The sequence below is a fragment of the Akebia trifoliata genome, chromosome 7, assembly GCF_017979445.1.
Source record: "Akebia trifoliata isolate Shusen 1 chromosome 7, ASM1797944v1, whole genome shotgun sequence".
Lineage (NCBI taxonomy): Eukaryota > Viridiplantae > Streptophyta > Magnoliopsida > Ranunculales > Lardizabalaceae > Akebia > Akebia trifoliata.
In genome coordinates, this window is record NC_141381.1 from 8,590,696 (window position 1) to 8,617,193 (window position 26,498).

Consider the following 26,498-nt stretch of genomic DNA (forward strand, 5'->3'; position numbering starts at 1 on the left):
TGAAAAATCACATTTTGTTTCTTACTTTTTCACGAGATCAGGTTATCACCATAAAAAGTACAGAAACTAGAAATAGATCTTCTATCTGTAAGAGAACCAGCATAATTAGTATTTGTAAAACACGACAAATGCGGCTAAGGAGTTGAAGAGTAGAAAAGCCCGAGACCAGGACGCGACTTCAAGTAGCGAAGAATACGATAAACAATCAAGGTGAGAAGTACGCAGAGTATATATGAATTAACTGATCATACTAACTGCAAAGGACAAGTCCGGTCTAATATTAGTCAACTAAATCAGACGACTTACAAGTTTTTGATAAGAAGAAGGATCTGATAAAGATCACTAGAGTCAGCATGAAGGCATGATTCTGATCCATAGGGGAGGAAACAGGGCGACAACCTAGCATCCCCGTGTCTTGAAGAAGATCCAATGTGTATTTATGCTGAGATAACGAAATACCACGCCGAGATCGGACTACTTCTATCTTCAAGAAGCATTTGAGTAGACCCAAGTTCTTAACCTCAAAAGCACGACCCAATTACGTTTTAACCCTGTCAATCCACTGTGCAACATCTCCAGTCACAATAATATCATCCACATAAACCAAGACAATAGTGCAACAACAATCTACTCCTTGACGAATAAAGTATGATCTGAGTGACATCTAGTAAATTCGATAGATAAAATAATCTCAGAAAACCGTTGAAACCAGGCTCTTGGGGACTACTTCAGGCCATATATAGATTTAAAGAGGCGACATACCTTCCTAGAATACTCTCCTTGGAGACGAAATCCAGGAGGAGGGTCTATGTATATAACCTCAGTCAAATCACCATTCAAAAAAGCATTCTTCATATCAAGTTGATGTAGTGGCTAGGAGTTACACGCTGCTAAAGATATAAGAAGGCGAACAGTGGAAAGTTTGGCAACCGGAGCAAACATGGCACCAAAATCTTTTCCAGGAGTCTGTGTAAATCCCTTAATAATGAAGCGTGCCTTGTACTGATCAACAGTCCCATCGGAGAAATATTTCACAATGAAAACTCACACCTAATGGTACGCTCCCCAAATGGAAGGGTAACAAGTTCCCAAGTATTATTTTTCTGCAAAGCATCCATCTCGGTAGTTATAGCTCTAAGTCACTGAGGGTTTTTCAAAGCCTCTGATACAGACCAAGGAATCTGAATAAAATTAGTGTCCGCAAGGTAGGCCTGATAAGAGGAAGAAAGACCTTGATAAGAAACAAACTGGGCAATAGGATGATCAGTCACATACCCCCGCTTACCTTTGTGAATAGCAATAGGCAAATGAGAGTCAGAAATCAAAGGGGTTAGAACATGTATAGATGTAGAGATAGGAGAGAATATACCTGTCCAAGGAGGAGGTCGGCATAGGTGGAGGAGGGGGAGGGCGACGAGTGTAGACCTTAAGCGTCGACGAAGCTGGAGAAGGCAACATTATAAGAGACAGGTCTTGCAAAGTAGAATGGTCCTGCAAAATAGATGCGACACAAAAGTATGGGACATTTCAAAGAAAGTAACATCAAGAGAGTGTATAATCCGATGAAAAATTGGATCATAACACCGATACCCTTTTGACATAGAAGAATAACCTAAGAAAATACACCGAATAGCTTTGTCATCCAATTTGGTGCGATTAGGAGTTCTGTCTTGAGCAAAACACGTGCACCAAAATACTCGAGGTGTAATGGAAAAAAATATACTATCAGGTTGAAGGACATAGAGAGGTACTTGTCCCTCTAAGGTGCGACTAGGGACGCGGTTAATAAGATAAGCCGCAGTGAGGATTGTCATATTCCAATATGCCTTAGGAACGTGCATTTCTCGGAGAAGACATCGAACAATGTTCATGAGATGTCGATTCTTACGTTCCACCATCTCGTTCTGCTAAGGAGTATAAGGACAAGTCAACTAGTGAAGCATACCATACTTATGAAGATGGGAGCGAATCCCATCAGATATATATTCCCCCCCATTATTAGATCGAAGAGATTTAACCGTAATATTGTACTAAGTTTGAATCATTTAAAAAAAGTTGACAAAAATGGGAAGCACCTTAAAACGAGAGCGCATCAGATAAACCCAAGTTCAACGAAAATAGTCATCAGTAAATGTAACATAATATATATGACCATTAAAAGCAGTAATAGGGGAAGGCCCCTACACATCAAATAAACTAAATCAAATATTTTATTAACTTGATGCATACGAGGAATATAAGAAGTACGTGTGTGTTTAGAAAGTTCACACACTGAGCATTGAAATCTGTGTTCATTACAAGCAATTTTTAAAACAGGAAATAAATAACGTAAGTGCTGAAAATTGGCATGTCCTAAGTGAGCATGCCATAAATCTAGGGTTCGAGAAGAAAACGTGTGACTCCTAGAAGAATGAAGCACAACAGTCGGAATAGCAGTAAGCTGAGATCCAAACAAGTACAGCCCATCCCTCTCATACCCCTTGCCAAAAATCCTTCTCGAAGTCAGGTCCTGAAAAATGCATCTGAGGGGGAAAAAAATAACTGAGCAATTTAGAGATCTATTAGGACTATTCACAGACGTAAGATTAAAAGATAGATGAGGGACATGAAGCACAAAGTCTAGTGAAATCTTAGCGGATAAAGGGATGGTATTCTTGCTGTGGATGGGTGTAAGAGATCCATCAGCAAGGCAAACCTCCCTATGAGTAGGAGGAAAAATAGATGAAGTAAAATAAGTAGACTCACCGGTCATGTGATCAGAGGCACCAGAATCAATAACCCATGTCAAAGGAGTAGAGTCAGACTGAGTGACATGGAAGGCAGATGATGTACCTGAAGGTGTAGTACTCGAGGCTACTGTAGGGGAGGAGCGAGTGTGAGCATGAATCTGATCCCGAACAATAATGGCAATCTGAGTCTGTAGCTGTTGCAAGTCAATAGTGCCAAGTGAAGAAGGAGGATCAGTGAGAGGAGTGGATGATGACTCTACTACAGCGGCACAGGGAACAAACTGTCCCAAAGACGGAGTGGAAGAAGATCGTGATATTAGATGAGGATAAAACTGAAAATAACGGACCTTCTCATGACTAGTCTTTCTACAATGACTGCAAGTGAGACCATTACCTTTACCACGACCACAACTCCCTGATATCGGGGTCCGAGATTTGGAAAAACTCGAGTTGATTGCTAAAGCCATCTGATTTGTAGTCGGAACAGAGAGAATACCAAGTGCCTGAGAGGGGATAACATGGCGATGACGCTCATCACTGTCAATGGTTGTAAATGTCTCAAACAGTGAAGGCAAATGGTTGGTGTTAAGAATCTGGGTCTGAAGTGTCTTAAACTTCGGATGTAAACCCATGAGAAACTAATATATCTGGTGTTGAGAAATCCTCTTAACCACATACCTAGCTGCTTTTGCAGACAACTCAGTCATAGACTCATAATGAGAGAGCTCCTTCCACTGAGACTGAAGAAAACCAAAGTAATCAGCTACACTCTGAGTCTCTTGGGTAGCCTAGGCTATGTCTCTATAAAGTTCATAAATCCTTAAATCATTTCTGGCATGCGCATAAGTTTGAGTGAGTGTTGACCACAATGATGAAACAGACTCATGATACATAAACATAGTGTAGATGCGCAGCTCCATGGAATTGAAAAGCCATACAAGAATAGTGCAATTATCGATCTCCCATTGTTCAATTTTGGGGTCAGTGAGGGGTGGCTTAGTGATGGTGCCTAAAAGCCATCTAGATTTCCCTCTATTACCCAAATAAAGCTTCACAGATCAAGACCAGGACTGAAAAGTTCGACCATCTAATAGAGCATTAGTAATACATTGAGTAGAAAAGTTTGCCTGAACACTAGTGTTTATGTCGTTGGTTTCTTGGTGTGATGTCATGCTTATGAGAACAAATAAGACGAGTAGATTTGGCTTGAAGGGAGATCTATACTAGAAGGCCAAAAACAAACTCGTTGCAGTAGAGAGAATGAGAGGGCTGAACTGTAGCACAACTCAAGAACCTCAAAAAACTCATTGTGTGGTGGCTGTCGCAGGGTTGAATACAACTCAGAATCTCACTGTAGCTGCTACCGTAGGGTTCAACACATGTGGTTGCTGTTGCAGGGTTGAACACCACTCAAAGAGCTTTACTATAGACTCAAACACAGTCCAGAAATACCATAGTTGTTGTCGCAAGGTCTAGAACTACCCAGAAATAGGACAACTGCTGTCGCAGCACCACTCAAAGGGCTTCACTGAAGTCTCTGCCGTAGGGTTTACGCAGCCCAGAAACAACACAACTGCTGTTTCAAGGTCTAGAACAGCCCAAAAATAGCAAAACACAACCCAGAAATAGGAAAACACAGCCTAGCTGTTGTCGTAAGGTCTAGAATAGCCCAGAAATCGGAAAACACATCCCAGAAACAACATAGCTGTTGTTGTTGGTCCTCCACTCAGCCCTAGCTGCTGTCGTAGGGCCTAAAAAGATAACCCTAGTAGCTATTGAAACACCAAATAGCAACTTATATCTCGGAGAGAAGAAAAGAGAAGAAAAAGAGGAGAGGACGTTGGAGCCTCTAGAGGCTCTGATACCAAGAAGAATTGTAGAAGGTAATTCTCAAGTTTCAATCTGAGAGCTTGACAAAATTTATAATAATAAAAGAGTTAAAAGACTAAAAAGCCCTTATAAGAAATAAAAGAATAAAAAAGAACAATTACAACAATTACACTAGATTATTTCCAATACTTTCGAGGCAAATATTAGATGAATGAAGGATAAAGATGAATTATTTAGGATATCAAAATTGAAAGAAATGAATTGGGGGCAAAAAGCTAGGGTCAAATGGTTAAAAGAATAGGACGATGAAACAAAGTTCTTTTTATAAGGTAGCTAAGATTCGCAAAAGAAAATGTTTGATCTCCGGGCTCAGAATTAGTGGGGATATGTTGTGGAAGTAAAAGGTTGTCTTGGGTTTGGAATTGTGGATTATATCATTAAATTCTATATTGAAGTAGAAGAATTTTAGAAGAGAAAATCACAAGTCTCATAATGAGAGCTTGGTATATATTTATAACACATAATAAGGGAATGGACATAAATGCCCTTATACAAGAATAATATAAATAAATTCATATAAAACAAACTAGAACTAACTATCTATTCTAATATTTCCAATACTCCCCCTCAAGCTGGGGCAAATATATCAACTAAGCCTAGCTTGGAGAGATGAGAATTTATGACTGAAGGTCCAGCAGATTTTGTAAGCATATCTGCTAGTTGATTTGGGGAAGAAACAAAGATTGTCTTAAGTACACCAGACCGAACTTTCTCCTTGAGAAAGTGAACATCAACCTCAATGTGCTTAGTCCTTTCGTGAAGGATTGAGTCAGATGTAAGCATGATAGCAGACTTGTTGTCACAGAACAGTGACGAGGAACCAACAGTAGGAAATCCCAACTCTGTTAACAAAGATCTAAGCCAAAGAAGCTCACATGTGCCTAGAGCCATAGCACGATACTCAGTTTCAGCAGAGGAACGAGAAATCACACTCTGTTTCTTACTTTTCCATGAGATAAGATTACTGCCATAGAAAGTACAGAAACCAGATGTAGATCTCCTATCTGTAAGAGAACCCGCATGATCAGCATCAGTGAAACATGATAGATGTAGCTGAGCAGTGGATGAATAAAATAAGCCTAGACCGGGACGAGACTTCAAGTAGCGAAGGATACGATACATAGCATCAAGATGTGAGGTACGTGGAGCATGTATAAACTGACTGACTACACTAACTGCGAAAGTCAAATCCGGTCTAGTATTAGTCAAATAAATTAAACGGCCTACAAGTCTCTGGTAAGATGAAATATCAAATAAAAGTTCCCCAGATTCAGCATGAAGGCGATGATTTTGATCCATTGGAGAAGATGCAGGACGACAACCAAGCATACCAGTGTCCTGAAGAAGATCCAAAGTGTATTTACGTTGAGATAACGAAATACCACGGCGTGAGCGGGCTATTTCTAACCCCAAAAAATACTTGAGGGGACCTAAGTCTTTAACCTCAAAAGCACTACCTAACTGCCTCTTAACCATGTCAATCCACTGTGCATCATTTCCAGTTACTATAATATCATCCACATAAACCAAGACAATGGTATTGCGGCCATCTACTCCTCGTCGAATAAAGCAAGTATGGTCAGAGTGACATCTGAAAAATCCCATAGATAAGATGACCTCAGAGAAACGCTGGAACCAGGCTCGCGAAGATTGCTTTAAGCCATATAGAGATTTAAGAAGACGACATACTTTCCCAGAATACTCCCCCTGAAAACGAAAGCCAGGAGGGGGGTCCATATAAATAACCTCTGTCAGATCACCATTTAAAAATGCATTCTTCACATCAAACTGGTGAAGAGGCCATGAGTGACAGGCCGCTAAAGAGATAAGTAGACCGACAGTAGACAGTTTGGCTACAGGGGTAAATGTGGCTCCAAAGTCCTTTCCCGGAGTCTGTGTAAATCCCTTAGCAACAAGTCGAGCTTTGTAGCGATCAACAGTACCATCTGCGAGATACTTGACTGTGAAAACCCATTTACAACCAACAGTCTGCTCCCCAGTAGGAAAAGAAACAAGATCCCAGGTGTGATTCTTCTGCAATGCATCCATCTCAGTAGTCATGGTTCTAGTCCACATAAGATCACGTAAAGCCTCAGATACAGACCGAGGAACTCGAATATAGTCAGTAGTGGCAAGATAGGCTCGATAGGAAGGAGAAAGACCCTGATAAGAAACAAACTGAGCGATAGGGTGATTAGTAACACACCCTCGCTTACCTTTGCGAAGTGCAATCGGTAAGTGAGAGTCAGAAATAGAAGGAACAAGCGTAAATGTAGAAGGGGATATACCTGAGTCCAAGGAGGAGGTTGGCGAAGTTTGAGAGGGGGGAGGGCGACGAGAGTAAACTTGCAGCAGCGGCGGTGAAGATGAAGATGGAGAGAAAACTGGAGATGGTAGCACTGTTGGAGAAGAATATTGTAAAGAAGAAGAGTCCTGCAAAGAAGGTGAAGTACGAAAATATGAAACATTTTCAAAAAAGGTAACATCCAGGGCATGAATAATACGATGAGAGAGGGGATCATAGCACTGATACCCCTTTGACATAGAAGAGTAACTTAAGAAGACACAACGGGTAGCTTTGTCATCTAGTTTGGTACGATGAGGAGTTCTATCCTGAACAAAGCAAGTACACCCAAAAACACGAGGTGTAATAGGGAAGAGAGTGCTATTAGGTCGAAGAACATGAAGAGGTACCTGTACCCCTAAAGTACGGCTCGGAACACGATTCAGGGGGAAAGCAGTAGTAAGAACTGTCATATTCCAATAGGACATCGTAGAAGGCAACGGATTATGTTCATGAGGTAACGATTCTTACGTTCCGCCACCCCGTTTTGCTCAGGAGTGTATGGACAGGTTAGCTGATGAAGCATACCACGCTCATGAAGATGGGAGCGAATCCCATCAGAAATATATTCCCCACCATTATCTGTTCTAAGAGATTTGACTGTAATGTTGTATTGGGTTTGAATCATTTTAAGGAAATTAACAAAAATAGGTAAGACTTCAGAGCGAGAACGCATTAAATAAACCCAAGTACAACGAGAATAGTCATCAATAAATGTAACATAATATTTATGACCATTAAAAGCAGTAACAGGGGAAGGCCCCCACACATTAGAATGAACCAAATCAAAAATAGCATTAACTCTATGCATGCGAGGAATATAAGAGGCACGTGTGTGTTTAGAAAGCTCACACACAGAGCATTGAAATTTGTGTCCACTACAAGATTGTTTTAAAACAGGAAATAAAGAACATAAGTGCTGAAAATTAGCATGTCCTAAGCGAGTATGCCATAAGTCTAAAGTCTGAAAAGAAAAAGTCAGTGAGTGGGAACACCGAAACTGGGGCAGCAGTAGGTGGAGCTTCAAACAGGTACAACCCATCCCTCTCATATCCCTTGCCAAAAGTCCTCCTCGAAGTCAAGTCCTGAAAGACACAGTGAGTAGGAAAAAATGTTACAGAACAATTAAGCGATTTTGTAATACTACTCACAGACAGAAGGTTAAGAGATAAGTGTGGAACATGGAGAACAGAATCAAGAGGAAAACCAGGAGTTAGAGATATAGAACCCTTACTGTGAACAGGGGTAAGAGACCCATCAGCAAGGCGAACCTCCTTATGAGTAGTAGGAAAAATAGAAGAAATAAAATGATTGGACTCATCGGTCATGTGATCAGAGGCACCAGAATCAATGACCCAGGTCAGAGGAGCAGAGCTAGACTGAGTGGCATGAAATGCAGAAGTACTTGGAGGAGTGGATGCAACTGTCGAGGATGAGGGAGTCTGAGCCTGGAGCTGATCCCGTACAATAGCTGTAATCTGTGTCTGAAGATGTTGCAAATCAATAGTACCCAGGGAAGCATGATCAACAGAGGTAGATTCCACAACAGTAGCACGGGGCTGTCCCCCAGAAGATCTCAACAGGTGGGGATAGAGCTGACAACAACGAGCCTTCTCATGGCCAATCTTCCCACAATGACTACGTGTAAGACTTTCCTTTACCACACCCACGAATCCCACGGCCTCGATTCCCAGATCCTAAAGTACGGGAATTAGAAAAACCCGAGTTGGCTGCAAGAACCATCTGATCTGTATCTGGAGCTGAGATAGTGACAGGAAACTGAGTCTGAAAGGGAATGACACGGTGACGACGCTCATCGCTATCAACAGTCGCAAATATTTCAAATAATGAAGGTAGAGGAGTGGTATTAAGGATTTGGGTCCGCAATGCCTCAAATTCAGGGCGTAAATCCATGAGGAACTGGTATGTCTGATGTCGAGCAATCCTCTTGACCACATGTTCAGCTGCCTCTGCAGATAACTCGGCCATGGACTCATAGTGCAAGAGCTCCTCCCAACGAGACTGAAGAAATCCAAAATAATCTGCAACACTCTGATTTCCTTGGGATGCTTGAGCAACATCGCGGTAAAGTTCATAAATCCTTGAGTCATTGCGAGCATGTGCATATGTTTGAGTAAGAGCTGACCACAAAGAAGAGACAGTCTCATGATACATAAACATAGTGTAGATGCATTGCTCCATGGAATTGAATAACCAATCAAGAATAGTGCAATTATCAATTTCCCATTGTTCAAATTTGGGATCAATGGGGGGTGGCTTAGGAATACTACCTAACAGCCAGCCAGATTTTCCCGACTACCCAAATAAAGTCGTACAGACCGAGACCAGCTCTGAAAGTTGCGACCATCTAGTGGCGCATTGGTGATACGCTGGACGGAGAAATTGGCCCCAAGAGTGGTGGTAGAATCCTTAGTCTCGTGAGTCGTAGTCATTGCACACTATTAGTACTGTATTTGGATTGAAGAGAGATGTCACGTGTCAGTACTGTTTAAGGCCAAATAATCTTATTAATTGCTGTCGGCAACACCAGAACCAACACCTACTGTTGTTATAAGATTGAACCAAACAAATACCACTGTTGTGAGATTGAACCAACCAAAATAGTCACTGTCGCAGGTCTGTATATACCCTAAGAAGTGTTCTAGGGCTGACTATGTGTTGTAGAAGTATCGTAGAGCAAAATCAGATCCTGTAGGACTGATCGAAAGTCATAAACGAATCTCTAGATCACAGTAGATGGAATCGCAACTCAGCCAATAACCTACTGCTGCTGTCGCAGGTTCTTTTAGGTTATCTAGACCTGATCGCAGGCTGTCGCAGGTTCTTTTAGGTTATCTAGACCTGATCGCAGGCACTCTAGAGTATGTAGGTTGAATCGCAACTCAAGTATGAACTTGCTGTTGGTGTCACAGGTCACTGTAGATCATCTAGATCTGATTGCATGTGGGAAACAGGCCTGGAGAAACCTCCTGTTGTTGTCGTAGAGAACTTTAAGGCTTGTAGGTCTGATCGTAGATGAGATTCAGACCTACTGCTACAGTCACAGGGTATTGTAAGATCCTAAAGGCTAATCGCAAGCCAGATACTAATGTACAGATAGCCTGCTGATACTGTTGAAGTGATGTGTGTGATCTATAGTTGTTGCTGTAGCCTGAAGGCTGATCGCAAGAAATTTTTGGGGCTAATAGACATGCACCCAACAACACAAGGCTGATTGCCAAGGGTAATTCTATCGTAGAGAGAAGAGAGAGAAGAACAAAAAATTTATTGATCACAGTGCAAATCTCTATTGCAGCATGTGAATTAGAAGACTGTTAGGTGATTGGGTTTTTCTTTTTTTTGGCTCTGATACCAAGAAGAATTTTAGAAGAGAAAATCACAAGTCTCATAATGAGAGCTTGGTATATATTTATAACACATAATAAGGAAATGGACATAAATGCCCTTATACAAGAATAATAGAAATAAATTCATATAAAACAAACTAGAACTAACTATCTATTCTAATATTTCCAATAGAAGTGAGGTTCTAGATTGTGCTTGGATGTCATTTAGTTTGATAGCATCAGTATGGAACAGCTTAGGTGGCTTTGAAGGCCCTTTGAGGAAGATGAGGAATGGGAGACCATTAGGAGCATGAACGCAGACAAAGCTTTGGTCAGTTCATTTCATTATAGAATTTTTTTTAAGGGTTGTTGGGAGATATAAAAAAAAACAATGATTTCATGGGTATGGTCCTAGGAATTCAGGAAAAAATCCCAAGACTATAGATCCATTTCTCGGATGATCAAATAGATATCAGAATTGAAATTTATTACCTTGAGTACAGGATTTTTTCACATATCATTTCATTGGTTTGACGAAGGTTCCTTACTCAACCATAAAACTGAACTGAACTTTTTATGCAGTTTAGGCCATAAATCTTTAGTATGCCTTCGCGCTTTACTTAGCATTGGCTGTCTATTTCCAAGTTACTAGTTGACCTCCAACAAAGGTGCAATTGTGTAATGTAAAATGAGGATCAAACATTGATGCAGTTCAGTCAGCATTAGAACAGAAGAAGATACGAAAGATACCTATGGAGAGACAAAGCTGCAATCTATAACAAAATTTCATTTTAGAGTATGCAGTGAGCAACCTATATATGGGGTGTTTTAGATAGCTGTTAGTTTCCACTAGAAACTTTCCATCATCAATAAAGAGATTAGCTAACTGAATATAAGTCGGTTCAGCACCAACTAAATACATATTAGTGGGGTGAAAAGCAGTAGGAGGGATTGGGTCTGGTAGTTAAACATCTTCAAACCATGAAAAAGAATAATTGACATACTGGAAAGATAAAACAGGAAAATGTTACATAGAAAGAGACAAATTGGTTACGAGATGGAAGGTAGCATTCATAACCTTAATGATGAGTATTGGGGTTACCCAAAAAAAACACATTTGACATATCTATCATAATATATATTCATGAGGGATCATGATTATGGACACACCACACTGAAAATTTGTTGGAGCAAAATCAGAAACAGGCCTATACTTGGCTTCGACTTCTGAACAAGAATTTTAACATTAAGAATGTGTGTACACACTCAATTACTTCTGCCTCTAAAAGTTATAGCTGATGCGGGAAATGGGAGATGATTGCATAAGATGCGGCATTCAAAAGCTATGGATCTAGTTCTTTGGTTTTTTGCAATGATTGTTGGTCTTAATAGAAATTTTTAAAATTTTCCCATTAATTGTAAAATTTTGGATCGGTAAGAATGAGCATCATCCTCTATGTCCATTGGTAATCAAGGTCTTAAGGAGTGAGTTATCAAATTAGGCACTTTTGATTTTTAGTGTTTGAGCCTTAGTATCAAATGGGGTCCTCCCCGGCATTGGATCAATCATTAAGCGAGTGTGCAACTATCAAACCATCCTTCAATTCGGTGTCCGTTCAGCAGGCCAACTAATCTATTTAATTAGACTCAATTACATCGATCTTTCTGTCTGCATCGCCTTACTTCTACTATAAAATACAATTATTGAGCTTCCCTTGCCTACGAGGAGTCTCCCCCTATCTTATTCAAGAACAGATTCTTTTAAAATAGTAGGGTCCTAGTTCATAGGTTGCTATGGGGATTCTCGAAAGGGGAGAAGTGTAGTGATGAGGGAAGCAGATCACAAGTGGTTCTTCCCTCTTAAAATAGTTCATCCATCTATCCTAGTTCTGAGCTGAGAGAGAGTCACTCCTTGGACGGGGCGCCTCAGTTTCAACTATTTTTTAATGCACTTCAGTCCTTTAGTACCTATATGCATTGTTTTTCTCCTGCTAATTTTGAAGGTACCAACTTGGTCAGTTGGTAAAGTTTGTGAGAGGTCCTAGGATCATAACCCTTCATTCACCCTTATAAATATCTGCAAACGCACATCTAGTATATCCAATCCCATAACAAAGAACACCGATTTTACTAATTTGCATACATAATGCATGAGTTTTGAATGCATAGAAAGAAGCCACTCTAAAAGAGTAAAAACTCCCCCCCCATATAAGTAATCTAAAATAAACTAAAGTGCATTTCTATGGCATTATTGGTATATTTCATGAACTTTTCCCTTGGAATTTCTTGAGCCTCTCCAGCAAAAGACTTATACTTGATAACCTCATTATTAGAGGCTTTTTTGGGCCAAATTTTGTTTTCTGTATAGGGCAAATGGCGAGTCGATCACTCACATTTTCTACTTCATTTCCCTTTTGTGGCAAAGCTTTGGTTTCATTTCTTGTGCCTTTTCAAACGTCTGTGGGTGCCCCCCAATTCAATTTTATCTTTATTACAAGATTGGAATCTATAATGGGTAAAAAAACATCAATGAAGAAAATCACAAATAAGGTCATTTTTACTTGAAATTTGTCCCTCTAACAACATTCTCCATGGGTATATTGGGGTGCGAGTGGGGGACCACTCTTACTTGGAGCCTCACTTCTCCAATGTAGTAAATGACATGGACGATGCTTATGGATGACGCCAATTGAGATGTTCATCGGTGGAACAAGTCAAAGGGGAAGACGAAGGAGGAAGATCCAAGAAAGAGAGACTCCCTTACGAGGGAGGAAATGGGGAAAGATCCGGCCCTTTCTTTGATTCCCTAGAGCTCTCTTTTATAGACAAGTAAGTGTTAAGTTACTAAAATGCCCTTCTATCCCATGGTTCTTAAAGTGATGAATTCCTTAGATAAAATGGTAGAATTTGCGATTATGCGGGTCATAACTATCTCTTGACCACCAAACCTATGGTTTCTTTGCCCCCTACATTGACTATGTTTTTGCCACCTCATGTATGGACTTTCCACATGGCATATGGAACAACTCATTTTTGACTATCAACATTTAGCCCCCTGCATGACGCGGAGGTTGTAATGACATTTGCGATGGGCTATCTTTGGTGTAAATCGTAGCATTGGAGCCTAGCGATTGTGAGTCATGGCGTTCGAGCCCCTAGTTCATGGGCACACCATAAATTTGAGCTCCTAATTCTATTGTCTAAGTATGTAGATTTGTGCCAGCAAGCATCTGAGAGGAGTGCCTGTGGCTGAGAGTGTGCTAGGGAATTGGTAGGCATTTACAAAGAGGAGTGCCTAAGGTGGTGAGTGGCTATGGCAACGAGTGCGCCAAGAAACCAGTAAGCATTTGGAAATATGAGCACCGAAAGAGGCTAGCGGCTATAGCTAAGAATGTGCTAGGGAGCTAATAGGTTTCTTGAAAGACGAGCCCCTAAGGAGGTGAGCGGTTATGACAAAGAGTGCACCATGGAGTCCATAAGTGCATGGAAAGACTAGCGCTTAAGGAAGCGATCAACTATGGCAAAGAGCTTGCCAAGGAGCTAGTAAGTGTATGGGAAGGACGAGCACCTAAGGAAGAGAGCGGTTGTGGCTAAGAGCGCGCCAAGGAGCCAAGACAACATGTGCTCCATGAGAAATTGAGTGTTATGAAAATGGATTGAATGCCATAATGACAACATAAGCACTTTGACGATGTCACGATTGTTGGGAAGAATACGTGGACGTCGCAGTAGTGGCCTAGATGTGGTGACGAAGGCATAAGCGTTACGACGATAGCATAATCGTTGTGAAGAAAAAATAGATGTCACAAGTATGGCTTAGATGTTGTAACGACGAAATAAGCACTACGAAGATGTGAGGGTCGTGAAAAAAAATTATGTTGATAGGACGACTTGAGTGATGTAAAGACAATGTAGACATCACGACTCTCACAAAGATGGCAAAAGTGTTACGTGGGGGCGTGCATGCCATGAAAAAGAGTAATCGCAACCAGGAGATTGAACAAGGGGGCGTCGTCACCCAATGCCAAAGATAATAAGAAGAGTTTTTGGCGTTGTCACCCAAATCCAACAATGAAAATAAGTATTGTGGGATCGTTGCCTAAAACCAACAGTGGTAAAGGAACTACGGTGCCGTCGCTAAAACCCAATGGTGTCACTCGAAGTCAAGGGATGTGGAGCAACTCACATCGTCGTGCGGTAACATAGCTATGGCGCCATTGTCTAAAGCCTTGCAATGTCAATCCAAGAGCGGTTGATGTTGAGCAAGAGGGTTGGTGTCATCTCCCGAACTCAAAGGCCCCGATAAGAGAAGAATGAAGGGAGGGCATCACCCACTTTCGTTGGTGGCATGACTATGGGCCATAACTATCCTGACTTGGATGACGCCTTGGTTTTTGTCGCCAGCTCCTTATCCTATGAAGAATTTGTGGCGTTGTTGCCTAAATCTTACTATGAAAATAAGTATTGTGGCGTCGTCGAAGACCAACGAAGGTAAAGGAACTACTGTGCCGACGTCAAAACTCAATGGTGTCACCCGAAATCGAGGGCTGTGGAAAATCTCACGACGTCATGCAGTAAAAGAGTTGTGTAGTCGTCACCTAAAGCCTTACTATACCAACCCAAAAGCGGTTGATGACAAGCAAAATGGTTGGTGTCATCGCCCAAACCCAAGGGCCTTGATAAAAGAAGAGTCGATGACCTAAGTGAGAAGAATGAACAAGGGGTACCGTCCATTTTCGTTGGCGGCGTGACCATGGATCGTAACTATCCTCACTTAGACGACGCCTTGGTTGTTATCGCCAGCTCCTGATCTTTTGAAGAGTTTGTGGCATTATCACCTAAATCTGATAACGAAAATAATTATTATGGCGTTGTCGCCTCAGACCAACAATGGTAAAGGAACTAAGGTGCAGTTGTCAAAACCCAATGGTGTCATCCGAAGCCAAGGGAAGAGGAACAGTTCACTACGCCTTGAGGTAAAAGAGTTGTAGCGTCATTGCCTAAAGTGTTGCAATGCCAACCCAAGAGCGGTTGATGATGAGCCAGAGGATTGGTGTCATCGCCCAAACCCAAGGGCCTCGATAAGAGAAGATGCGATGTTGTCTCCCGAGTAAGAAGAATAAACAAGGGGGGGTCATCCACTTCTGTTGATGGCGTGACCATGGGGCATACTATCCTCACTTGGATGACACCTTGATTGGAATTTGACCGTGGCATGCCGCTTTTAACAATGTTCTCATGGTCATAGCATTGTGAAATGTCCCCAGCAAAGTCGCCAAAATGTAATGGATCAAAAATACATTAATGAAGAAAATTGCAGCTAAGGTCTTTTCTGCTTGAAATTCATCCCTCTAACAACATTCCTCATAGGTATTTTGGGGTGTGAGGGGGATCACTCTTACTTGGAGCCTTGTCCAATGTAAATGACATGGACGACGCCTATTGAGATGTTCGTCAGTGGCTTGTCAAAGGGAAGACGAAGGAGGAGGATCCAAGAGAGAGAGAGAGACTCCCTTGTGAGGGAGGAAAATGGGGAAAGATCCAGCTTTCTTTGATGCCCTAGATCTCTCTTTTATTGACAAGTAAGCATTAAAAGTTACTAAAATGCCCCTCTCTCCCATGAACCATAAAGTGACGAATTCTTTAAGATAAAATGGTAGAATTTGCGATTAAGTGGGTCATAACAATCTCTTGGCCTCCACACTTGTGGTCTCTTTGTTCCCCCACATTGACTTTGTTTTTGCCACCTCATGTACGGTCAATACACATGGTGTATATGTAGAGCAACTCATTTTTGACTATCGACAGAGTCATAATGTATTCTTGGGTAGAAAGAGATCCCTTTGGGCCCTAATCCCTTTCGTCATCTGCTGGGCCATTTGTTGAGAAAGAAATTGTAGGGTTTTCGAAGGGGTAGATATTAGCTTCCAAGAGTTGGTTTTGGGGTTACTTTTTTGGAGTAAACTAGACCCGGACTTTAAAGGAGTGTTTTTTGAGGAATTTTTCTTTAGATGGGAGTCTTTGTGTTCATAGTAGTATTTTAAGCTTAGTTTTTCTTTGAACTTGGGCGGTTATCTCAATCGCCGTTTTCCTTTGATTTAACAAATTTCTTTTACCTATCAATTTCTTTTTCTTGAACCTCTCCAATACCTATCCCTTGGCATTTTATATTTTGTTTCTCAAACATTTCTTGGATTTGGGGAAACAGGATCACACCCATTTCCCAAGGAATACTTGCTTGTGTGCGGAACACATTTCGCAGTTTTAATTTACCATTGAGGGAAACATGTTTCTTGGTAAACATGGAGGGAAGATACACAATTTTGATAATCAAATGTAGAATGAACTTGGTGGGACCACAAACATCAGTGTGGAAGATATATAATGGTTCATTACTCTTGAACTTATTGAGTAGAAGATAGAAGATAAAAGTACCCATTTGTTTAGCCAATTGACAATGTGAAATTTACATTCCAACATGGTATAACAGGGTGGAATTGAGAAGGTAAAGAAGGTACCTTAAGCGAGCGTATAAACCACAACATAGCTGAATTTATCAACAAGTTCCATGATGAAAAAGAAATTCTCGGGTTGTCTTGTAGGGAGTTCAATATATAACTCTTTCTTCCATACAATCTTTTCTGGGTCTAAGGGAAAACCAATGGTACCAGGTTACTAATGGAGGAACTAAAGCCATTTGCAAGAGAGATGGATTTGAGTTGAAATGTGGAAACTAATTTGGACACATCATTCATATGGTTGGTGCCTTCTGAATCAATGATTCAGAAGTCCAAGAAAATGCATAAAATGCTATAATATCATCTATACAAAAATAAAAAGAATCTAACACAAAAATATGAGTTTTTGAAAAAAATAGGTTAAAAGTTCAAGAATGTACATAGAAAAATCACATACCTCAAAATCTTAGAAAATCTTTGATTTCTTGGTTCTATTTGATCGCAATCTTTGTAAGAAAGTTGTAGGAACCAGCATATTTGAATTCGGATGAGTATTGCAGCCTCGAGGAAGAAATCTTGGTGTAGGGAGATTTTAGTGTTTCAAAGAGAGATTTTGAGAGATCTCTTAATACAAGTTTAGAAAACAAAAAACACGTCTATTTAGTACAGTTACGTAAATAAGAGACATGGGGGGGGGGGGGGGGGTTATTTGTGTAAAGTAAAACAAAAAAATTGATATTTTGACCCTCAGAATTGGGTTCTGCCGAACTAGTTGAGACGTACGCCTCATACCTTTGACGTGTAAGCCTCACTAAAGTTTGCTAAGGCATGAGGCGTAGAGACGTACGATTTTTATTACACTAGGTAGAAGAAATTTGTGCACTCTCAAAACTACAATGGCCATGGAGGCTTCCTACAATTTTCTTGCGTGTGATGGGATTATCGCAATTGGTGCAGCCTCTCTGATGGCCTCCTCGAGTATACCTTAACCCCAATTGGTACTAAGGCCTCGACCAAATCTTGATTCATCACTTTTGAGCCTGAGTTCTCTTCTTGAATAGTTGTATGAATTACTCCAACTTAAGAGAGATTTTGTTACTTACTAGAGATAATATTTTTGTGTAAATCTCTCACATATAGGGACACATCATTGTTGGTGCGAACCTGCTGTACAACTGAGACTGATAGGTCATAACACCCTATTAGGCAACAAGAGCACCTTCTAATTGTTGGTGAATTTGTGTGTAAATTAGGTTTTTTTTTTTTTTTGAGGTGTTCAAAGTCAATTTTTCATGCAACAAAATTGCAATCTCAAGGGATTTTTTATCCTCTTTGGAGCAATGCTAGAAGTGTTGGCAACCTCCTAAATTTCCCTTTTCTCCGCTTTCTCACTTACAATGGAGTATGCCTCCTTCTATGTAATGTTTTTAATGCTAGAGTTAGAATCATGTAGAGTACGTTTCTATTTGCTATTTGTTGGGCTACCATAATATTATTGTTCTTTTGGTCCAAGTCAAACGAGGAATTCATAGGGACTTTTATACTTTTGAGGATTTTGTTTTTTTAAGTGGGAGTTTGTAATTTTTTGATATAATCAATATTGTTCTCTCGAGTAACGCACTCAGAGTAGTTCTTTTGATGTTAATTTTCGAGGGCTTTGTTTTTTGGTTGGTCATCTCAATTGCTTCATTGACCTAGTCCTCTTCTTTTTCCATACTTTGACTCCGATAGTTGTATCCATGTCGTGGCATCTTGCTTAGGCCAAATTCTTTAAATGGTTTATAACCTTTGATTCCTTTTCAGTTTGATACAATTTCTATGTTAGGTCTTAATTAATCATGTCTGTACTCTTTATCCTCCATTTGATGAGATCAAAGAGTGGCGGACCATTCCATAGTTGAAAGTCAAAACTACCCACTCTGATGTTTGAGATCACACCTCAATTCTGTTTGTATTTGGATATCTCTATCTTGTCTCATTCTTTGATGATCATCCATGTGTTACATTGGTCTTGCTTGACGAAAATCAGACGAGTATTGTCAAATTCCTCCCAAAATTTGTTCTAAACTGTGTATTGGGGCATTAACTCCAGTAAGCACCCAAGAATACTGATCCAAAGTATTGCAACACAGATTGAATTTATTATTGTTATTATTGTTGTTGTTGTTGTTGTTTATTGCATTATATATGGGAAAACATTAAAAAAAAATTAACGAAAATATCACACCTAAGTAAGCTTGAGACATCTAAAATGGAAATAAATAAATACACAAAGCATATATATTTCTTTACAAGAAGTACAAAGAGGTTTCAAGCTTGTGAAACTTAAATATTGGGTAATGTCGGCATGTTTCGCTGGCATTCTCTGCTTTACATTCTAAGCTACAATTAATTGCAACACTATCAGTTCATGTGAAAAATGCCACAATATATTTCATGAATCAGTGCTTCGTGCCTGGTGGAAAACATTGAGCTTAACCATCATTTAATTCAAATATTTATGCTATGGAGTATATAAAACTAGGGGTGCAACTTGGTCCAGTTCAAACCGACAACCGAACCAAACCGATAGCTTTGCGCTGGTTTGGAACAAGTTGTGATTCTATTCTGGGTTAAGAAAATGAAGGACCAATCAATTTGGTTCATTTCTCGGTTCAAGGCTTGTATGGAACCGAACTAGACCGAGAACCGAACCCTTATATAATAAATAAATAAATATATTGATTTATTATGAATTATATTAGGATTAGGACATAGATTAAGGACTTTTGTATGGATAAATTAATGCTTTTTATGAATAGATTAATGATTTATTATATGAAATTTTATGTTTATAATTTATTTATTTTCATTATAAATATGTTGTTTCCATCTAGGTTTCTAGGATATTGGCAATCCATAGAACCAAACCGACCTTAGAATGGTTTGGGCTTGGATCGGTTCTATTGGCATCTTGGTTTGGTTCTGGTTCTTATTTAGTGGAACCTACCTCTGTTGGTTCGGTTCCGATTTAGAGCCAAACTGTACCAAGTTGCACCCCTATTTAAAACATTATATGTGACAAGTGATAATCAAGTGGCTGGTATCCCACTTTTTTTTTTTACTTTTTCTTGTTTGATTTTGTTTATTAATTTTATCACACCAAATTTTACTCATTTACTTTGGAGATTGTGTTAGTTTTGTCCTTAAAAAGACGGCTTTGTATGTCTGTGTGTGCAGGAAGAAGCCGATGACCAATTTGACAGGAATGGTGAACAAGAGTTTCTTGCAACGGCAGATTATCTTTCCAACCATGGAATGATTACTTTGATTCCAAATATGCAGACAGCGGCAACAGAAGTTCTTAAAGGGTGAGTTAACTTGTTAGTTGACTTCAAAATTATTTTTACTGCCTAGAAAAACCATTTATGTTGGAGAAAGTGCTCGACTTGACAATTGAGACCCCAAAAATTATCAGGGGAACTAAAACCTTGAAGGAAACTTTGATAACTCAGTAACCTAATCCAAGATTTCACAATTTAGAATGGATAGAATGTCTCTTTGGACTTTGGTTTCAGAAAAATTTTAAATGATTCTTTCCAAGGTAGCTTTCTTCTTTTAGACTTCTTCTCTCAATAAAGTTCTCGCTATTGATAATCTCTGATCTCAGGGCTTAATTGTGCGAGACTAATTCTATTTATACTTGAGAAATGGAGTCTGTGAACTATTTGTTCCTTCATTGTCCTGTGGCCTTTTATAAGGCGTTCCTTGTTTTCTTCATTTTAGCATGGCTTGGATCTTACCCATTTCCTGTGATCACCTCCAATGGTCTCACACTCCTTATTACTGGTTACGAAGCCATCGGTTAACACATATCGTCAAAGCTTAGGTTCCTAAGATTATACTAGGCTAAGCTTCTTGCAGGTGTTTCTAAAGAGACCCAAAAGTTCTTAAAGCATAAAAGCTTAAAAAGGGTTTGTTTAGTAACTAGGCACATATCCAGTTTCAATAATCTCATCACCAAAAATAAAATTTATCTTAAGGATTAGGAATCTAATCTCAGCCGTTTATATGAAATAACTTTTATCTATCTCATATAATGACTAAAATATTGCTTAATCCCTCAATTTTCCTGGAAAAATAATAATTGATGGTTTTGGAATGGGCTTCCCAACACATTGACACCTTCACACCCTATTGGAAATGGACAAGACATCTATGGTGCAAACAAGTAGTTGGGGAGAAGAATTGAGAATTTGGTTCCCGGTTCAGATGGGTTCACTATAGCCATTTTCAAAAGATGTAGTAATGTTGGAGGTGATTTTATCTGAGGTAGCAAGGCACAATATTGTCAAGTAGTTCCATGGTATACAACCAAGCATATGCTATGCACATATATGATTCACACATTGCATATGTGATGACATAATAAAAAGAAAATTATTAAAAATTAAAAAAATATATAAATATGGAAAAATAGGAAAATAGGCAATTATTACAAACACCCCAGAAATATATTTTTTGTAAACTTTTGTTACCAGTTTGATTATAGTTTATGACATTTGCATATGTAAGAACTATGCAAGAAAGCCAAGATTGCATAAACTAAAAAATTTGGAAAAAAAAAAATGAAATCTTTATTGGTACTAGTGGTAATTTGTTTCTCATGACATTGATCTCTAAACCATTGTGGCACATCTGCACCATTATCGCCATAATGGTTGTCGCTTGTGTCGTCTTTATTTGAATCACCTTACTCTGTGTATGTTATTCTTCTACTGATTATTCATCATTGGAACTCACCAATACCTCATCCATGTCAAATGGTTCTTCAGTTTCATCTTCTACTTCATGTATCTCGTCCTCATCTTGTAGTTGTATAGGCCTTGACCACGCTCCTCTTCTTCTTTAGCTTGAACTTTCTCCTGGTTCTAGTACAAATGTTGCTTGGTCAATTTGGGCCCATGTTAGATCTTTCCCTTGAAACACAAGCTCATATGTTGTGTTACTAACCTATGGATCAGCTGCATTCATCTCTTCAAATAGCGAATGAGCAATAGAATCATAGAATCCCAACTTCTCTTGCCTCTCTAGGAATCATTTGCGTAGCCATTGGTTGTATTGGACGAAGTCACTGAGTTTATTTTTCTCCAGTGTATTCCTGTTCTTGGTGCAACTCTCCACCTTTCCACAAAGTTTAATAGCTAGACCACTTTTATGTTTCCCAAATATATATATAGGGTGGCGTTTGGAGGGGCCCTAAAGAGAGTCAAACATTTTTTCAATGTATGGGTTAGTAGTTTCGGAATGGGCTGATTTTTTGTGAGGACGATCCCTATGATGAGGAGATCATCCTCACCAAAAATCAGCCCATTCCAAAACTTGTAACCCCATCAAAAGTGGTTTACAAAAATTGGGCAGTCCACGATTCTTCAACTTGTAAACTGAGGTTAGAAGTTTCGGAATGACCTGATTTTTGGTGAGGATGATCTCCTCACCATAGAGATCATCCTCATAAAAAAATCAGCCCACTCCTAAACTTGTAACCCCTATTTTGAAAAATGTTTGGCACAATGTTTGGCTCTCTTTAGAGCCTCCGAACGCTTCCCATATATATATATATATATATATATATATATATATATACAAACTAGATTAATAAAACAAAAAATATATATTTGCTCTCTTAAATGTGCTCCAATTGCGTTCACATCTCAACGCAGAACACATGAGACCAATAATTTATGGTCAATCTCTTCAGACAGGATCCTTTGTAACTAGATCCACTCAGTAGGACCCCACTTGTCAGTTGTATTATATTTATAAAGCTGAATTTTCAGTACTCTAAAATAAAATAATTGTTCTAACTTTTAAATGAATAAATTATGATTTTATACTTATTGTGTTCATATTTTCCTACCGGATGGCAATCTCTCTTCCAAATATCCTTTCACAATTCATGTCGTAGTCAAGCTGCGTTGATATCTTGTCTTGCACCTTAGTAGGAATCATCTTTAAAAATCAGGAAAATCAACCATATGCATAGATTCTGCCTCATCCCGATTGGTGTCGTTGGAGTATACATATATGTAAAGGATGTTGGTAATTGATTACAAGGGGGATATGACATTTGGTTCTCCCTTCTCATATTGTAATGATCTGATTTTGAATTTAGAAAATAAGTAAATTTATTATTTTTAAACATATATAAATTATATATTTACTCTTTTATTTTCTAAATTCAAAATCGGTTCATTACATTTTTTAAAAAAACTCTTTTTTTTTTTTTCCAAAACCAATCATTTCAAGTTCTTCAATCCCTATAATAAATTATATATTTTAAATAAATATATTAAATATATTTACTTTTTTATTTTCTAAATTCAAAATTGGATGATTAAACTTATCTATAATGTCTAGAACAGGTTTGTAATGTTGGGCTATATGTAAATTATTTTCCATTATTTGTATTTTAGTTTTTACCATGTAATCATTAATATAGCCCATTGGTGGCTTCTCATCACCATCCATTAATCTCAACACAGTTATTAAATGTGTAGAACTCCTTAATGCTCTTGTGACATCTGTCATAAAGTTTTGTGAATGAATAGTCCGGGTTACTAACTTCCTTTCGATCTTCCTTGACCAAGATCTGTTTCTCCAATATTTCGACACTAAAAAGCTTTTGAGTCCTGATTTTTTTTTTTTCATATAAGCTTTGTAGTGTCTAAAAATTCATTGCAAATAATTTGTCCCCTAGAATTTTGCAAAATTTGGTAACACTCCAAAAAAGCCTGTTCATCAATTGGTTAGATTGAAACCATCCGTATCCAAAATAGGATCTCTTCAAGTATTTATCCGTATCCAATATTTCTTCTCTCGGCTGGTGCGCCCTGTCAAATTTTTGGAAGATTACACTGTCCATCTGAAAAGAATCCCAGTTTAATTAACAAAGGAAAAGAATATGAGTAACACAGAGTTCTTGGAAAACAGGATTCAAACCGTAAGACATCAATAAGCTTGACATTTATTGGAAAAAAAAACATACAACCACCAAACGAAAACAATGTTTCTGAAGTCAAACTGGTTAATGGTGATTCCTCTCTTTAAGGATCAACATGGCCTGAAAACGGTTAATGAAATTCTGCTTTCTATATCTTTAGACAACAAATCAGGCTTTTCTTCACTCCTGTTCAAACAGAGCCCATTTGTCAGTACTCCAAATGTACTTCTAAGATGCCTATGCACAGTTTTTATGATTGGGTCTAACATGCATTGGAAGACATGTCAAAATTGCGAATCTCTAAATGTTGAGTTATGTTATATGCAGGAAGCAACTGAGGGATCCCTTCAATACTTCTATACTACGAGACACCGTCATGCAGATACTGGACATGTTCATAAATGATGGGGGGCTTCATCACTGGGTGACCTACTTAGTGCCTGAAAATGCCTTAATATACAAACACCTGACGACCACATCCTCCAAATTCTTTGACGATACTAAACCACTTCCGGATATCAGCAAACTTGAACAACTCATGGTGGAGGCACGTGCTGTTCTATCGAGGTATTCATTACCTTTTTCTTGTTTTCCTAATATATCTATACCTTCTCAAAGTGAATTGTGAGTCATTAAACGGTTGCCACCTTGGCATGTGATCACAAATGCACGAGGGGAGTTATATTAGCTCCTCATCTAGTTTATAAAGTTTTTCTTTATAAGAATCAAGCAAAGAGTTCGAGCCACAGAGTGAAATGCTCTGCAAGTTTCAATAGAAGTAGGGTTTTTCTTTTTGATTTTCTATCGACAAAAAAGGCAAACCAAAAAAGACCATTAGAAAAGGAAAAAGAAAGAGGAAGGCTTTCATTTGGAATTTTGGAGACGAGAACCTTGACTGTGTCTTAGTTCGAAAGACCAGACAAGCCATACTAGGGCTGTCAATGGATCAGATCAGACATGAAATCCGATCCGATAACTTTGGGTTTGGATCCCGATAAGCTTTTGATCCGATATCTTATTGGATCGGATATGGATCAACCATGTTCCGATCTGATTAGGACCCAATCCGAAAATATGTTAGATATTATATAAATTTTGTTATATATTTGTTGAGATATATAATGTTTATTTAGATTTTGTATATAAAATCAGGTTTGGCTCGATCTGGACCCAATCCAAATTTTAATGGATTGGATCTGGGTCATAATATTGAGAACCGATCCGATGCCTTTCAGATCAGTCCCTGGATCTGATCCTTATTGGATCGGTACCAAATCGACCCTGATCCGATCCAGATCCAATTCATTGACAGCCCTAATCCATACTAGATCTAACCCAACTGCGCATCCTACCTTCTCTACATTCTAACAGCCCATCTTTTCTCAATAGTCTTTCAGGGGCCTGTTTTGGTCCTTTCTCCATTACTTAGAAAAAAGTGGATAATTAGACATCCAACTTGTGCCCATGACAAATAAGATTTGACAATGTAAGAGGAGTAATGAATCAAAAACCTCTGTGAATTAAAAAAGTTAATTGTAAATACTCTCATTTTTTCCACACATATGAAAAGAAAAAAAATCGTAGGAAAGATTTCTGGACCCAGCATTTCTTTAAGAGAGCTGCTATTAGCACCTCAACTTCTACTTATTACATGCCAATTAAAAAAAATAAAATTTAGTTCAATAGTCGAGAATAAGTAAAAGTTGGGGTGCCAATAGAAAGTCTCTGTTGAAATTTGAATGTGCTCTAATTCTTTGTAATGTTGAAGGAGTAACCTGAACCAAACTTTTGTATTTACTTGAATGGTGTTTTCTAATCTTTAATACAGTGAAATAATATAGGTAATTGGGGTGTCATAAGTAAAGTTGGGGTGCCAATAGCAGCCATCTTCTTTTATTAAACACTTCGCTAATCGGTACCTTTCTTTCTTGGGTTATATGTTCTTACAGTCCGGACTTTGGAAATGTTATGGAAATATCACTAAGGTCAGTGGTGGATGCTCTGGTGGACGAAATTGGTGTGCACACTGGAGGAGAAAGTTTGTCGTCAGGAATTCCACTAGCCAAGCTCTTGCCACGAATTGCACAAATGAGTCCATTACTTCTTGAGGAGCCAAGCAGGAACAATTTTATTCAAATCATCGGAAGCTTACCCGAAGTTGAACTATTCTACACTCTTCTCTATGCAAACATGCCATTAGTTCCTTCATGAATTTTTCATGTCAATGGAATGGATTGTAGGAAGCTGAACAAGCTTGTATGTTGGGAGATTTTTAATTATCATTGTTTTGGAAGGAAATAAAGAAAAGTGATGATAGCTTTGTGTCGTAATTTCTTCAATTTTATGCCTTGTGCAACACATTGAGATTTGATCATCTTTAATTCAAGTATAATAATGATGAGTTGAGCATTTAAATATGGTATGTTAAGAAAATAGTTGTTATTCCAACTAAGGGTCTGAGTACAAGCAATGGTGGGATCTTATAGATCTAATTAGGATTATGGGGTAGAAGAGTATGTAAAATACAATATGTATGGCACGTTGTCTCGAATTTGTAATTATAACGGTCAAACTTCACTTTGCTTTTTGGATTATTATATCATGAATGGTGTCCATGTGACACTAGTGCTAATCCCTTGATGTAGCTTAAGTCATCTTTAGGCCCATACATTTTTGTCTAATTTGGAATGAGACATCATTTGATCGATGTATTACATGATGAAACATCTTTAGGCTATTATATAACTT

General features: G+C 38.8%; 1 protein-coding gene across 1 annotated transcript in view; it reads left to right on the top strand.

Moving 5' to 3' along the window:
- Window positions 1-26,165, top strand: part of LOC147398176 (peroxisome biogenesis protein 3-2-like) — a 42,421-nt gene extending 16,256 nt beyond the window's left edge. The window contains exons 5-7 of the mRNA XM_086447327.1: window positions 19,988-20,118; window positions 24,078-24,317; window positions 25,700-26,165. Coding sequence (XP_086303453.1) covers window positions 19,988-20,118; window positions 24,078-24,317; window positions 25,700-25,961 — 633 coding nt within the window. The 3' untranslated portion in view covers window positions 25,962-26,165. The remainder of the gene's footprint in view (window positions 1-19,987; window positions 20,119-24,077; window positions 24,318-25,699) is intronic.
- Window positions 26,166-26,498: the final 333 nt, after the last annotated feature.